At 40.8% G+C, this 17,300-nt stretch overlaps 1 protein-coding gene across 2 annotated transcripts in view; it reads right to left on the bottom strand.

Moving 5' to 3' along the window:
* PDXDC1 (pyridoxal dependent decarboxylase domain containing 1) overlaps positions 1-17,300 on the bottom strand; it is a 93,210-nt gene that overhangs the window by 45,442 nt on the left and 30,468 nt on the right. For both annotated transcript variants that reach the window (XM_063430314.1, XM_063430313.1), the window contains exons 2-8: positions 6,120-6,193; positions 5,069-5,137; positions 4,022-4,102; positions 2,358-2,507; positions 1,265-1,454; positions 395-463; positions 114-192 (exon numbers count right to left, since the gene is read on the bottom strand). In XM_063430314.1, the coding sequence (XP_063286384.1) occupies positions 114-192; positions 395-463; positions 1,265-1,454; positions 2,358-2,507; positions 4,022-4,102; positions 5,069-5,137; positions 6,120-6,193 (712 nt within the window). The remainder of the gene's footprint in view (positions 1-113; positions 193-394; positions 464-1,264; positions 1,455-2,357; positions 2,508-4,021; positions 4,103-5,068; positions 5,138-6,119; positions 6,194-17,300) is intronic.

Here is a 17,300-nt window from a genome sequence, read left to right on the forward strand (position 1 = left end):
GCCGATTAAGCACAAGCTATATTGTTTCTAACAAAGATGACATAATTTGCAAATAAATGAAGCTATGTACAACAAAGAAGAAACATTGTTTAATGCCAATCAAAGTAACGTACCAGCATTGGCCACCAGCAGAAGAGGACATTTTCCAGACTGAAGGTCATCTTTTAGAAGTCGGTCCAGCAATGCCACATCCTGAAATCAAGATGGCAGTTTCAGTAAAATATTCAACCGTTTGTTTTATATCCAAATATAAAGATTAAAACTTCTCGCAAACTTTACAGCAAATTAAAATGGCGCCCTTAAGCTAACCTTCATGCAACTTATGTAAAGGTAAACAAAGATATTTTAATGAAATATGCAAATAGGTACAAGCATTCTGTTAACAGCTGATTACCATCTGATGCTGGGATCCAAACATGGTATTACAAGGCACACGGCACAGGCAGGAAAGAGGAAGTCCAAGCTGCAAGACATACCGTATTATTAAATAACAAAATACATTAAGTTCTTTGCAATATATTTGCATTACTGTCTTGTACTATAAATTGGGCAGAGATATTGGTCAGATCTACATGATTGTTCCTTTCCATTAATTTAATTTTGGTTTTTTTAATGCTTTGTCAGTGGGAGGGAAGAGGGGGCAGGAATACAACTGTGTAATCCTAGCAAGTGACAATTCGTCTTTATTATTAAGGGTGTTCAACAAACTCGTTTTCCTGACACTATATAACCCTTAGGTCCCCCCCACCCTCAGGGCCTCCTCCCGCTGGGCTGAAGGGCCTTCAGCTACTTACTTTAATCCAGTGCCGGGCTCCCTTGGCGCTGGTGACCTCTCCTCCCACTCCGACGTCAGCTCCCGAGTGGAGCGAAATGTGCATGCGCGGCCAGAGCTGCGCGTGCATTAAAAAAAGCCCATAGGAAAGCATTTCTAGATGCTTTCCTATATATGTTCTGCACGCTGAGTGAGATTTTCGCATTCAGCGTCGCAGAAGCGCATCTAGCGGCTGTCAGGAAGACAGCCACTAGAGGCTGGATTAACCCTGCAATGAAAACATAGCAGTTTCTCTGAAACTGCTATGTTTACATCTGAAGGGTTAAAACCTGGGGGGACCTGGCACCCAGACCACTTCATTGAGCTGAAGTGGTCTGGGTGACTATAGTGGTCCTTGAACTATTTGAATATCAGTTTGGTGTTAGAACATTTCTTCTAACAGTGGCATTAAAAATCATAACTAGAAAACTGGGGTGAATAGTTCCAAATTACCTGATTACAAAGAGACTGGCCGAGTCCTGGCCTTGAAGCAGCACTAATGTAAATAACAGGCTGTCTGTTACATAAAACATTGAATCCTTCCGTTGTGTAATCTTCGTAGCGGGAATGTATAACAAGCCTGCACACTTTAAGAAGACCTTCGCGATCATCCTCGTGATAATAAGCCGAACCATTTTCGTATCTTTAAAAAAAATATTTCCATTTAGAACTATGCATACCGTCATATTTATGGATTATGCGCTATACTGATATTCTTGCCAATGTTTACCTTGATATGTAATGCATTACTGAAGATATAAGTATTTATTTGAAAAGAGAATCAATTACTGCACTATGATAAGTAAACGTATTCTTGAGAAGTCACTTAAATCAACTGCAAGATTCTTTTATCACTTTTTGATCTCAAAGTTTGAAAGAACCAAAGACAAGCACTACATTGAATAGTCCCAGAAGGGCGCAATGGTGCTTTTTAAGGCTGAGAATTTGTTCACAGACAGCCTAGCCTGTACATTGGTACAAAATGTTTTGTTCTTTGGTCTAAAACAGCAGGTCACTGCAAAAGGGATCTAAAGTAATGTGGGTTTGGATGTATGTAGGTGACAATGTGATTTTTGCTTATTTACATACTTAGCACTGAATGCTGGAAGGGTAGTTGGAATGCTTTCATAGTTGCCGTCTTTTTTTTCTAAAGTACTTTATGATATGTAGATGCTGTACATGTACATATAGATATACAAAAAGATACAAAGTCATACATAGACCTACATACACATATACAATATTTAATCTATTATTTGCATGGAAATATGTCCAGGAGTACATCTTAAGCTAAACGTATATTTTATAGTGTCTAATACTTGACAAATGTTCTGTTCACAGATCAAGCTATTAGATATTTAGTATTTGTCTGATTAGTGCATTTTGTTCAGGTAACATAGCATTAGTAAAAAAATAAAATAAAAAAAAATCCCCTCAATTCTTTTCCACTTGGAATAGTGTGTGATTTAGCAGCAGTCTGGCCCTTGTATCCTACCTAGTGCCTTAACAATACATATATGTTTTAGGCTTTGTAATGCACATTTACCTGAATAGCCTACATAGCCACAGTGTTGTGTCAGACAGAATTCTGGTGGTCAGCTTCCTTAGTCGCTCCCTGCCCAGTACAGAGATATAAGCAGCTAAGCTGTGTCCTAGCAGGGCCATGTGTCCCTGTTCTCCAACATTCTGAATTCGCCTAAAACCACAGAAATATAAATTGTTAGAAGACATCTTATTACAACCAGCTATGTAGCTCAATGTAAGTGACAAACAGAATGATCTCATGTAAAGTCATGGTTTAACCATTTTAATTCGGTGTGCTCTGGGGGATCTCATTTCTAAATGGCCAACCTGTCATATGGTTGGTCTGCAATTCAAAACATCAATTCATAAAGCACTGTTTTGACTTCTCAAAGGATCTGGAGTTGGCTTGGTCAACAACTGACACTGAAAATGTAGTAATAGATGCAATTATAAATAGCTTTAAATTAAACAAACCATTGGGTCACGCCGAAAATTCTGAAAGTGATTCTTTTTTTTTTTTTTTTTAAAAAGAACACTATAGGGTCAAGAACACAAACATGTATTCCTGACACTTTAGTGCTAAACCCACCGTTAAGGTGGCTAGCCCCCCCCCATTACGCTCCTTAAGAGAATGAAAAACTCACCTTCTTTCCAGCACCGTGCGGGTCAGCCGGCACTGGCCCTGCCCCCTTGGTGACATCATCAGGATTACCGATTTTTAGCCAGTCCATGGGGAAAAGCAGTGGATTTCTCATGGGGAAAGCTTTGGATTGGCTAAAATCGGCAGGGGGGAGGGGCAAAATGCCATTTTGGCCAATCAGCACATCCTCATAGAGATGCATTGAATCAATGCATCTTTATAAGGGATAATTCAGCACTGCTGCCTACTGTATAGCACTGAGCCAGGAAGCACCTCCAGTGGCCATCTGAGGAGTGGCCACTTGGAGGTGTCCTTAGGGGCAATGTAAACACTGCCTTTTCTCTTAAAAGGCATTGTTTACATAAAAACGCCTGAATGGAGCTATTCTACTCACCAGAACAACTACATTAAGCTGTAGTTGTTCTGGTGACTATAGTGTCCCTTTAATGAAAAATATATACAGAATCTATTGACTGCAAAATAACACAAAGAAAGGAATTGCTCTAATAGACAGTCACAAACTTTCTAGAGATTTTGTTCAGCTGGTAAATAGTAGTCAGTCCCTTAGTATACAATGCAATGTCCTTTGAGGCACAAGCATTATTTATCTTAGGCAGAACAACAATTAATCCTCTTGCCAATACAGAAATTGCACTGCACACACTTTAAACTGCAAATGGCTGGACATTTTATAATTAATGGGGAAACAAACGCTGCGATGTGATACGCCTGCATAGTGTAGTGCATAGTGTACAGAAATTATTCCATGGAAAATGTGTGAATTAATGTTAAAACATACTGTAAATTGTTCTAGAACCAGAAGGATTGTGTAATAGTGTGTTTGTAAGCTTTTAAGGTTCTAACATTTTACTGCTGGACAAACAAATAGGAGTAATGGTAAATCACACCAACTTTCATCCGGGTAAAAACTTCTGCAAGTTTAGAAAGCAATCAAACTTTTAGATCCAATAAAAAAATAAAAAAAATAAAAAACGCAGTGCTTCTCGCAGATTGTCTTTTTAAATTAACCAGTCCAGAAAGCCTACCGGTAAGATTGAGGCTCCTCTTCATCCTCTTCATGCATGAGGTTCTGAACTAGCTGTAGGATGCTTACCATATCCTGACCACTGGGGGGGAAAAAGAAGATCACTATTAGAAAATGGCAGCACATGAGATGTTAACATCTAGGGCTTGTGAGATAAGATATTAACGGTCAGGAAAACCATCAGTCATTCCTCAGTCTGATCTCCTTGTGTCTACTGACTCTGAGGCTCTCTCATCCCTTCATCATATTAGTACTTAATACACTGTACCTGCAAACAGTAAATGTATGAACTGCTGCTGCTACAATCAAGGTGCAGTGGATGTACATAGGACTGACTGAACTGCAATAAGGATATCCTTCTTGAGATAAAGGAGTTAAAGGGATACTCTAAACACCAAAACACCTCTATCTAGTGAAGCAGTTTTTGTGTAGAAATCATGCCCCTGCTGTCTCACTGCCACTTAGAAGTTAAATCACCTTTGCTTCTGTGAACGCAGTCCTAGTCCTTCTCCGCCTGCCATGATTCACAAAGCCAACATTAATTTCCCCCCCCCCCCCATTTTTAATCAGATGAGACAGCTTTGTGTTTACTTTAGAAGTTTTGAAATCCAACTCTGTTAATTTAACTTGGTTCCTGCTGGCTACTAACAGAGAAGGAGATAGGAAATTGTAAATTAAATAGACTGTGCAATGAAGGAAATTTAAACATTGGATTTCTCTTTACAGAAAATGTGTAGGGAGACTGTAGGTCTCAAGCAGGGGAGGCGTGACACGGGCTACATTAACAAAGTGATTTAATTCCAAAATGGTCAAGAATTGAGCAGTTAGACTATAGCAGCATGATCTATACACCAAGACGGCTTCATTAAGCTAAAGCTTGTTTTGGTGCTTTTAGTGTACCTTTAAAGTTTTTTTTAAAAGAATAAAGAACCGTTTATAAGTTTATTCCCCACTGCATCTGCCTCATTTGTAATGTTTGGGTTGTCCCAGATTTCACTCTTGGCCATGTACAAATATTTTTCTAGCCACAATGCTGGCGATCACCCACCTTCCTTGAAGTGGCCCAGGGATATCCTTCCTCGTGTATTTGTTGATATCCCTTTCATCATCTGCTGACCTGCATAAAAGCAAAATAAAACAAATTCCATACCACTGCAATAAACGGACAAAGTCAAGAGTTTTTTTTCCAAAAACGGTTTACTCACTGTTTAGTACGTATGCTCGGTTCCGGCCAGCCTCCAATGACGATAAGGAAAAGGTTGGGCTATGTTCCGCTTCATGCCATACAAGGGCTAGGTAGTGGGCAGTGAAATAATGCAAGCATCAGCTGAGCATGTTCACTCAATTGACCGCCCCAATCTTTGGTATGGCACGTGGTGGAAGCAAAGCTTCGCCTCTGGCATATAGTCATTGGAGGCTGAGCTTCAGGCTGCCAGAGACAGCAAATCTTTACTAAACCATTTAGTGGTGATGCAGAACTAAGCACCCACAGACTCCAGGAACTATAACCACTTCAATCTGTTGAAGTGGTTAATGGTGCTTCCAGTCGTCCTTTATTTTTAAACTACAATTATACCCACAGAGTTGTCCTCGGCATAGTGTCTGAAATGCCCACTAAATGCTACAGGTTTGTTTTTTTCTTTTTTAATTTAGTTGAACCTGACACTTCAAAATGGTCACTAAACATTTGAGAAAATTATTTGTTACTAACTTTTTGCTCACTTAAAACACGAAAATACTGCTAGATGGAAAACAATGTGGATATTAAAATGGAACAAATCATTAAAGATAGTTGCAACACCTTAGAAGAAACTGATTTTGACAAATGATTTCCTTTTAACATATGAAGAAGCCCTTAAGGTTAATACGAGAGGTCATGCAGGCTTAGAGAAACCGGTTTGTCGGCTCTAAAAAGGAGTGGAAACCAGGAAACAAAGCACATGACAAAGTGCACAAAGCCGTTTTACAGCTTTGTTTAACTGCCTTATCTGTCCGGTGTCCTTTTCCTGTAGTTGTATCCAACTGTATAATTACGTACGTGGAATGATTGAGCTGGCATTAGTTTTATAGGGGATTCTGTTTTTCATGAAACACAGTACCTCGGATTCTCTTCCAACATTTTCATGGCTTCATTAAGGTTCTTTCCCATTTCTGCCAAGGTTGGGTCAACCATCTGCAAGGAGACCGAGTAACAAAATATACAGTCAGTTAAATAATGCCAGTAGAAACTAAAGGGTATTTCTACAATATGTGTGTGTGATCTATCAATATAAAAGAATAGAGGACGTTGCACAATCTGAGATTAGAAGACAGACATGAATATTTCATTTTGAAAGCATTATGGATCCCATTGGTGTATTTTGAAAAGTACTTAAAAACTTAACATTCATGTGAACCAAAGTACTCAGTGTTTTTATAATCATACACAGTACAGTAGGCACACGATCAATTAAAAAAGCTTTATCAAAGGACGCATACAAACACTTTTAGCAATTCTTCCATAAATCTAACTCTGCATCTCCAAACACACCTTCACATATAACACATTTGGTATTAATGTATTTCACTTTTGCTTACATTTTAATAAGACTTTTCTCATACGGCTTCTGGTTTATATAGCATTCCCTCCCGCAAAATGTGAAGTCAGACATTCAGCCAACCTCCATATCTTAAAGGGGCACTCCAGACCCCTAAACAGCTTTGTGTGTAAAGAGTGTGTCCTATTTTTTCATTTTGCAACGAATGCAGATTTACATATTGACACTTTTATAAAATAACCTGGTTACACCCCCTTGGCCTTCAAACAGACAACAGGTGATGCTACTTCCTGGTTTCGTTAGCTCAATGCAGTTGACCTCAAGAGGCAGCAATTGCCCAGAGCACATGCCTTACAAAGATTTCTCATTGAGCTGTATTGGAAAGTCTGTGATTGGACAGCCACAGAAAGTCTGGGTGGGGTTAGAAGGGGAGAGCTTGCAAAGGCAGCAGACAAGAGATCTGCAGTTTTTGCATGCTGTTTTAGGTATATTCCAAATGAAAAAAAAAAATACATTATTAAATGCACGCAAGTTTTTCTTTTGGTGTATATCTACTAAACAGTGATTTTTATTTATTTTGTATTTGGGCAGTAGAGTGTCCCTTTAAGATACTCTTTGAAAGCTGACCTAATCAAGTTCATCTTCATGCAACAAGCTTAAAAACGTATCTATCACTCTCTATTAGAATCACCAAGAGATTGTTACAAGTACCAATCCCCATCAACCTCACCCGTCCATTTATAAAGAATGAGACCCCCATGCAATGTTTATTCAAAGTCAGCAATTATTTTTAATATGGTTTATAATATATTTGTATTGTATACACATACTCCCTCCAAGACGCTAAAGATATATCTGAGTAGACACAATGGCTCAGAGATGCACTGACACACAAACCCATACTCTCACAATTGCCATTTGTTTGCAGCTGTAATTAATGGCTGCACACTTAATAGATTAGGAATTCACTGACGTGTCTGCCATAACAGAAGAGAGGTGGGAACATTGCATTTTTTCCTCTTAATAATCCCCTATGTGCAGAATACAGTTATATTTTATGATAAAACAGAATTTATCAGAAGAAAGCAAGCCTTGTCTGGTGTATACAGATGTGTGTTTAAATATTCAGCCTCACTTACTCAACACCATACAAATTTTCCTTCGCTAGGAGACCTAGATTTTATACATTTGCTTCAGCTTACACAAACCGCGGATGCAGTTGTCATGGTAACAGGCTGATAACTTTTGACTAGTTAAATAATGTAGCGAATTTCGGATTGTGAAATGCTAATCACAAGATTTTGTATTTTTTTTTAATCTCACTTTTGGTACTTGGGAAACTGGAATGTATATTTATTCCATATGTTAAATAAAGATTATTCCAGTCCTTTATACTGCCGTGGGCTACATGAGAAGTTTTACAAAACAGATCATCAACTTCACAACTTTATTTTTCATCCATTAAATTGTAGACTAACTGGATTATTCACCAAGTGGGTATTTAAAATAAACTTCACATTTAAGGTCAAAGTAGCCAAACTGAAGACATAGCGGACTTAGAGAATGCTTCAAATTCAGCTATTTTGACCTTGAATTCTCACTTTAGTTAATAGGTTTAGATCCATGAACCACCACCATTGCCTGGTTTGTAGTAAGCAATTGCATCATGACCGTTCTTAAAGAGAAGCAGCAATGGCATATGCAACACATTTGCATTTGGAATCTTTATAAAAAGAATATTTATTGAAAACTCAACCATCAAGAAGGTTTTATCTATTCATCAAACAAGCTAAAATGTCACTTAAAGGACCACTATAGTGCTGGGAAAACAAACTCGTTTTCTTGGCACTATAGGGTCTTTAGCCCCCCCCCCTCCACCCTCAGGGTCCCACTCCCACTGGGCTGAAGGGGTGAAACACTTTCCTTTCTCCAGCGCCGGTCTCCCTCGGCGCTGGGAAACTCTCCTCCTCCTGCCGAAGTCAGTGCTGAATGCTCATGCACGGCATGAGCTGCATGCGCATTCAAACCGCCCATAGGAAAGCAGTACTCAATGCTTTCCTATGGACGTCCAGTGTCTTCTCACTGTGATTTTCTCAGTGAGAAGCGCCTCCAGCGGCTGTCAGTGAGACAGTCACTAGAGGCGGGATTAACCCTAGTGTAAACATAGCAGTTTCTCTGAAGCTGATAGGTTTACAGCAGGCAGGGTTAACACGAGAGGGACCTGGCACCCAGACCACTTAATTGAGCTAAAGTGGTCTTGGTGCCTATAGTGGTCCTTTATTAACTGAACACTTATACTTGTAAACTAAAAGATTCTTGATCTAGTGATAAGCATAATTTACTAAGATAAAGGTCTTATGTGACAAGATAACGAGCTTGTTCATATAAGTGCAGGTAGATACTTTAACCCCTTAAGGACACATGACATGTGATGATTCCCTTTTATTTCAGAAGTTTGGTCCTTAAGGTGTTAAAGGACCACTATAGGCACCTAGACCACTTCAGCTCAATGAAGTGGCCTGGGTGCCAGGTCTCTCTAGTGTTAACCCTGCAGCTGTAAACATAGCAGTTTCAGAGAAACTGCTATGTTTACATATGGGTTAATCCAGCCTCTAGTTGCTGTCTTATTGACAGCCGCTAGAGGCGCTTCCGCGCTTCTCACCGTGATTTTCACAGTGAGAAGACGCCAGTGTCTATAGGAAAGCATTGAGAAAGCACTGAAACTCTAGTTTTGATGGTCCAGCATAAAAGGAAATGGCAAATTAAAAAGGGAGATTGGGTACCCCTAGGGTCTGACAGACAGGGAACAAGATGGTGGGGGAGAAGACACGGCCTCCTTCAGAGGCTCTCCTACCCCTGGTGAATCACCCATAACCCACATTATACTTCAGTGCTCAAGGAGATTACTGACGCTTTGATGCAGCTATACCACTGGGGATACTCAGTGAAATTCTTGATCCATCAGAATGGTACTCACAGAGATCTCCTCACCAGATGAAAGCAAGAAGGCCCTCTGAAACTGGGGAACTTTGCTACAACAGTCAACCAGAAAATCTTATCTCCGGAGTTGAAGAGATCAAAATCCTAATCGCATAAAGCCTGATACCAACACCAGTGACTTGGACTTACACTTTTACCTCTCTGGTTCCAGAAAGGATTATTTTTTTTTGTTTATTTTGTTTCCCAGGTATTGATATTGTAAATCCTTAGCTACACAGGTCCTTAGGGATATTTAGGTAAATACGGCATACTTAGGACCATATGTCTATATTTTGGACAGAATGTTACGTTAGTTTTTTGATTGTCTCCAAATTGACATATTTGCCAATTTAGATTACCGTATATACTCGAGTATAAGACGAGTTTTTCAGCACATTTTTTGTGCTGAAAAACACTAACTCGTCTTATACTCGAGTCAGTTGTCTGTATTATGGCAATTTTCATTGCCATAATACAGACATGGACCGGGGGCTGTCAGGAAGCTGTTACTTACCTTCACAGCAGCTCCTGTCAGCTCCCTTCTCTCTTCTCCGGTGCGTGCAGCTCCCAGGTCAGCTCCCTCTGCAACTCTCGCGAGAGCCGCGGGGTCAGAGCGTTGCCACGGCTCCGCGCGGCCGCGAGAGTTGCAGAGGGAGCTGACCTGGGAGCTGCACGCACCGGAGAAGAGAGAAGGGAGCTGACAGGAGCTGCTGTGAAGGTAAGTAACAGCTTCCTGACAGCCCCCTCCTACAGCCCATCCACTGGACCACCAGGGAGTGAGAGCCCCCCTCCCTGGCCAGCTAACAAGCAGGGAGGGGGGACGAAAAAATACAAATATTAATAATAAAACAAAAAATAATTAAAATAATAACATAAAAATAATAATACAAATAATAATAAAATAAAAAAAAAATAGTTACCTAAAAAAATAACATTTAAAAAAAATATTAAAATAATAATTAAATAATAATTAATAAAATGCCCACCCCCCACCAATGCTCTGCACTCATACACACACACTGCACATACACACACTGCACATACACACACTGCACATACACACACTGCACATACATACACACACTGCACTGCATTCATTATAAACACACTGCATTCATACACACTGCACTCACACACACTGCACTCACACACACTGCACTCATATACACACACTGCACTGCATTCATTATACACACACTGCATACACACTGCACTCATACACACACACTGCACTCATACACACACTGCACTGCATTCATTATATACACACTGCACTCATATACACACTGCACTCATATACACACACTGCACTGCATTCATTATACACACACACACACACACACACACACACACACACACTGCATTCATACACACTGCACTCATACACACACACACTGCACTCATACACACACACTGCACTCATGCACACACACTGCACTCATACATACACACTGCACTCATACATACACACTGCACTCATACATACACACTGCACTGCATTCATTATACACACACTGCACTCATACACACACACACTGCACTCCATTCATTATATACACACTGCACTCATACACACTGCACTCATACACACACTGCATACACACACACTGCATACACACACACAGCACTCTCACACACACACTGCATTAATTATATACACACACTGTAAATACATATTCAGTTAATATAATTTTTTTAGGATCTAATTTTATTTAGAAATTTACCAGTAGCTGCTGCATTTCCCACCCTAGTCTTATACTCGAGTCAATAAGTTTTCCCAGTTTTTTGGGGTAAAATTAGGGGCCTCGGCTTATATTCGGGTCGGCTTATACTCGAGTATATACGGTACTTTGTTTGAACCAGGCTTGTCTTATGCCCTTTGGCTATAAACCTGGCATGTATCAAGGCCACTACTATGCCTTTATACGTTGTGTCCCTTATGGTTCCTTCATAAAAAAACAAAAACAAAAACCCAAAAAACACACACTCCATACCCTGGATACGCCTCAATTTATTATACATCAAGCTGGAACAGAGCTTTAGAAGTTCAATTTGTAATCATTAATGGGCTTTGTAGCGGAGCTGCGATCCTGAGACCGAATATCTCCGCTGAAGTCCTTTGGAGTTGAAAGAAAGCGCTGTTCAGTGATTATAGCCCATTCCCCCAGTAACTGGACGACACACAGTTCTGTGAGTCAACTGGTTTATTTATTTATTTGTTTTCAAAGCTCAGCTCTTTATGCCCAGCAGAGGGTCTCCATTGAAAATCACACAAACACCTCCCAGGCATCCCTGTGTCTGGGAGAAAATGGAGTCGAAAGAAGGCTAACTCAATTATGTCTATGTTAGAGTTACGAATACAAAATATAGAAAATACCCTAAAAACATATTAAAATATTGCAGGAACCCCACAAATCTTACATCCCAGAATAGCCCAGATCTGAACACGCAAGTTGTCAAAATAGAGCTCAGATCCATTCAGTAGAACAAAATAGTTATTTGGCTTACCCCCGTCGATTAGCCACCTTCGTAATCACCCCTACAACAAGAGCAGCGAACAGAGCACGGGACCCAGGGCGACAGCGCAGCCCGCGAGCAACCCGCTGCCGGATCACCAGCAAGGCCCGAGCGGCCTACAACCAAATCCAGCGACACGCCTGGGCACCTAACCGGGCCTATGAAATACCTCCGGCAGGAGTTGGCTGACCGGGACACTTCTCACTGCAGATGAGATAATCGCTTATACCTCATACTGCCCCCATCAGTGACTGGTGATGACCTATTGTTTCTATATGTTTTCTTTTTGTTTTTTGTTTTTTGCAGCGAGGAGCACCAACACTGCCCTCTCCATGGAGCAGCATGTTTCCACCTGGGCACAAGGGCCCTCAACTTGTTTGGCCCCTGCAGGGCATTGGCTGAAATGACTGAGTCCGGGACAATATGTATGCCTCAGTCTTACCCTTCATGTTTCCACCTGACAGGCAATAGCTGTGGTCCCACTGCACCTCTCACTTAACTAGCTTTGCAATACCTTCTGTCCCTAGTTAACAAGATGTTACTTAAATCCTAGTTTTTCTTTTTAACGTGGGCTACCTGAGCCTCCTGGTGGTACACTCATCTGACAGCTATGGCAGGACACTACTCATGGGCATTGAGCCCTACTTCTCTTAACTTCTATATCCAGCGCCCTTACCTCTCAACCTACTCTGGTAATCCTATTCATGTAATCTACTAACACTGTGTTCCTACAGCACGGCTATTATATATTTAAACTGTGCAGACTACCTCTCACTGTAACGACTTATCCGAAAATGTTTGTTTCCACCTCAAAACCTATCTTAGACCAGATAGCTGTACCGCATTATTCTGGATGGTCATGCTGTTAGAATTAGAATATGCATCTTATTTAATTTACAGCACAGTTAGCCTTATAACACCCACTATGTTATGCATGCTGATGTTACTGCTTGTCACTTTGGTGACTTACAATTAGAACTATGAACCTAGCTTGTTTATCCTCATATGAATACAAAAATGTGCCAATAACTCAATGCCATCTTTGTGAAAAACCTTGCTTTAATGGGCTTGTACTATGCTGGTGTGGCATCGTCAGCTTTTATGTTATCTTGTGCACAATAAAAATAAAGAATTTAAAAAAAAAAAAAAAAAAATAGTTGTTTGGGTAAAGTTTTGACCGGCCGGCCACGAGGCGATAGCCCAGAGTAGTTCCACAAGAAAACGGTCGGTCGGTCTATTTTCGGGGGTTCCTGCCATACACCGACGAACGCTCCCCCTGGCTGTTAGGTAGCGAACGCTCCCCCTGTTCGGTAGTTCCTCTCTCCCAAACGCCGTTCTCCTAACTTGCCTGGGAGAGGAACGAGCAGCGGTACAAGTTTCTCTGGAGTTGGCGGGCTCGCGTAGCAGGCCCAGAGTTCCAGACACTAGACGACCATGTCCCGCTGCCTGCGTTCGGGAGACAAAAAGGCCGCCATTACTAGAGCATGTGTGTTCGGTTATATGAATGGCGGCCACACAGGGAAAGCACTTGAACTCATTTATTTTTTTTAAGTTAACGAGCGAGGGATGGTCTGTATACAAAGGGTATAAAAGGGGGGACTACACACGCTCCATTTGGTCCAGATCAATTTGGGAAATATGGAGATAGGTACGGGCAACCGAAAGGAATAGTACAGAGTTTGCCACGGGCTTGTTGAAGTTTTTGATCTTACTAGAGAGCCACGCTTCCACATTGTACCCAATTTTTGGCTACTAGATGGCTACTAAGTTTTCTACTATAGTTTTGTATTTTTGCTTATTACTTCCTATTACCTGTGGGCCTACATCCAGGTCCTGGGAGTTGAGCTATTCCCATCCCAAGCCCATACATACCACACGCGCTTACGTCGGCATAGCAAACCTAATTTTCAAACGCCACTTTTCCTACGGCTGAATGAATATCCCTTCCAATTCCATGCCATGCAAAATCGATGTCAAAGGGAATTTCAATACTCAATAGCATTCAGGTCTCCTTCATATCACACAAAGACGTTTTAGATACAGAAGGTAGATATGGTCTACACCACGGGGAAACTAAAAGCCCCAAACTTTGATCAAAGAAACTTCGTCCACAAAATGTTGTCCAAACTTTCACCAATCCAACAGGACATAACGCTCATCTGTGGAGATTTCTCCACAGGTATCTAAACCCCACAATGTGCACAACGTTCCTGGCAAAGCTTTGAGTTATTGGAAATGCACAACTTATATGACATGTGGAGGGGAAAAGAGACTATACACACACACACACACATACACTTCTTTCAGGTCCATAACAAGTACTTGCGCGTAGATGGGTTTTTATTGACTGGCACACACCTAGACAAGATATCGCACTGTTCAGACTAATGTTACAGTGTTCCTTTTACTGTACCAACACCTTGTTTATACAGCATAAATTACAGTAGCATCTGAAGTTTGCATGAAACCAGAAACAGACAATAGTCTTTTACAGAGCAGGGGATAAATAGAACATACCCAAACCATATGTTTCACACATCAGGAAACATAAAAATAATTTCTGCAGGTGGTAGTCCAAGGCTAAACTTATATTTAATAGACAATGTCAAAGAACTGGATAATTAATGGGTTACTCCAAGTACCATGACCATTTGAAGTAGTCATGGTGCTTGGTGTCCGTACGTGCATTTCACTATGAAACACTGCACACCGATTTGATTCGCTTTGATGCTGGTTGTGTAACAACTTCTAGCAGCCAGCCTGGAACAAGAGTTCCGACTGGCTGATGTCAATTCTGTGCATATTCTATGCAGAGGATGATTCATTGGCCGAGAGCGATTAGCTGACACTCTCTGCCAATGGATGAGTGGCAAAATCAGCAGCAGACTTCTGAAGCTCTGCAGAAGAAAGAGGTCGTAAACCTGTCTACAGAGGAGACCAGGTGCCCGGTGGGGAACCAGGCAAACGGGCAAAACTTTCCAAAAAAATCAGTTTGCTCTAGGGATGCACCGAAATGAAAATTCTAGTCCGAAACCAAAAATTCAGGATGCCTTTGGCCGAAAACGACCCTTTCCCCCAAATGATTTTAGAATAGTTTTTTTTTTCTTCTAATATTAGACTTTTATTAATGAATCTAATATGAAAAACGTCCATTCTCCCATCTCTTTTAGTGGTCCTCCCTACCCCAGTGTTCCTTTTCCCTAACCTGTACCTTAGTCCTTCCCCATTAATGTTCCTCACCCCTCCCTCTTTTTTACTGTTCTTTCTTCCCTCCCCCCTCCCCTGTCCCATAGTGTTCTTCCCTCCCCCTCCCCTGTCCCATAGTGTACTTCCCTCCCCCGTCCCCTGTCCCTTAGTGTACTTCCCTCCCCCGTCCCCTGTCCCTTAGTGTACTTCCCTCCCCCGTCCCCTGTCCCTTAGTGTACTTCCCTCCCCTGTCCCCTGTCCCTTAGTGTACTTCCCTCCCCCGTCCCTTAGTGTACTTCCCTCCCCCTGCCCTGTCCCATAGTGATCTTCCCTCCCCTAGTGATCTTCCCTCCCCCTCCCCTAGTGATCTTCCCTCCCCCTCCCCTAGTGATCTTCCCTCCCCCCACCCATATAGTGTCCCCCCCCTCCCCTAGTGTTCTTTCCTCCCTCCTCCCCTGTCCCATGGTGTTCTTTCCACCTCCCCTGTCCCATGGTGTGTGCCCCCCCCCCCCCCGCGCCCCCGGTCCCAAGGGCAGTATTCTTGACTTTTCATGTTATCATTACTATCTTTTATTGTGATATATAATCATCTGAATTGTTAATGCAAGCATGTCTGTTAAACTATGCACTACAGATATATATATATATATATATATATATATATATATATAAATGTAACATTTAAAAAAAATACATTTAGGCAAATTTGATCCATTTCCATTTTGGGCCGAAGATGTTGGTGCATCCCTAGAGAATATCCTTAGAACTGGACACAATGGGGGCACTTAGCAATTCAAAACATTGTTTAAAATACCGAAAGCAATCACAATGGAAACCAGTGGACGTAATAGGCATAATTCTTTCTTTGCACAACTTTTCAGAACAGAACATTTTGTTTGAGATATATCTGTGCAGGGACTTTAATGCCTCCTTGTTCAATGCATCTTGCAATAAACCAAAATATTAACAAAAACAAAGAATGTGAAAAAATATTAATCTATCTACCCTAGGCTATCTTTCATTTTACTAGTTAAAACGATATATAAAAAAAAAATTCTTATTAAATTTCAGATCTTGCATACTGAAAAATCCCATCTATTCCATCATCACTCCTTTGATGAAATGAACAGAAATATTCTCTGAAAGATTTAGATTTACGATGAAACTTCGTCTGTTTTCCAGCCAGTTCTATACCTACTCCAATCAATGCCATATTAAAATCTTCTGAGATAGATCAATAAAGGAAACATTTTAAACAGTTGCTTGGGCACATTGAGTAACACATGTGACAATGACATCTACTTTAGCAAAATCAACATTTAGAAATCAATATTTTTTATCAGAAGATGGCAACATTACAACACTATAAAACATATGCTTCTTAGCAAAATTCTGGTTTTCCTCCATGATTTTCCGAGTTATTATTTGAGCACCACATTGAGTTGTAAGGTAGGATTTCTTATTTTTTTTATTGGGGGGAGGGGGTATTCAACAAAAGATATTGCTACAGTGGCCACTGTGGCTATTAGTAAATAGATACTGATAATGCAAGAAGAGGTCAGGGAGATCCGAAACGTGTAATGGCACATGGACTTCTAAAGGGTGGCCAGCAAGAGGAGCTGCAGTTTATAGCAGTTCCTAGCTACCCCCCCTCCCTCCCCACCCTTGTAGAGCAAAATGTGGCCAGTGTTAGAAAGAAAAAGCTGACATTCCATTGAATGTAAGGGGTAGAGTGGGCTTGCTTATTAATTCCCATTGCTCATGAGAATCCTGTGGGCAATGGCAAATCAGAGTGTGTTACTGAATGTAAATGAGAAGCATGCAGTGCACTGTATTTTAAGAGCCAGGTTCATTTTTCCCCAAATCAGCTACTACAAATAAAACTAAATAAGCTATAATCATACATTTCAAATTTGTTATGAAGCTAAAATCAGGCTTTTCACTAAACAATCCAAAACCCAGAACACAAACACAAACAGACAGCATTGTCACAACATGACAAGCATTGATAACTTAATCCAACACTGCCTCATAGTTCTCACATGCAATATGAACAATGTC

Source organism: Pelobates fuscus, chromosome 8 (assembly GCF_036172605.1).
Source record: "Pelobates fuscus isolate aPelFus1 chromosome 8, aPelFus1.pri, whole genome shotgun sequence".
Lineage (NCBI taxonomy): Eukaryota > Metazoa > Chordata > Amphibia > Anura > Pelobatidae > Pelobates > Pelobates fuscus.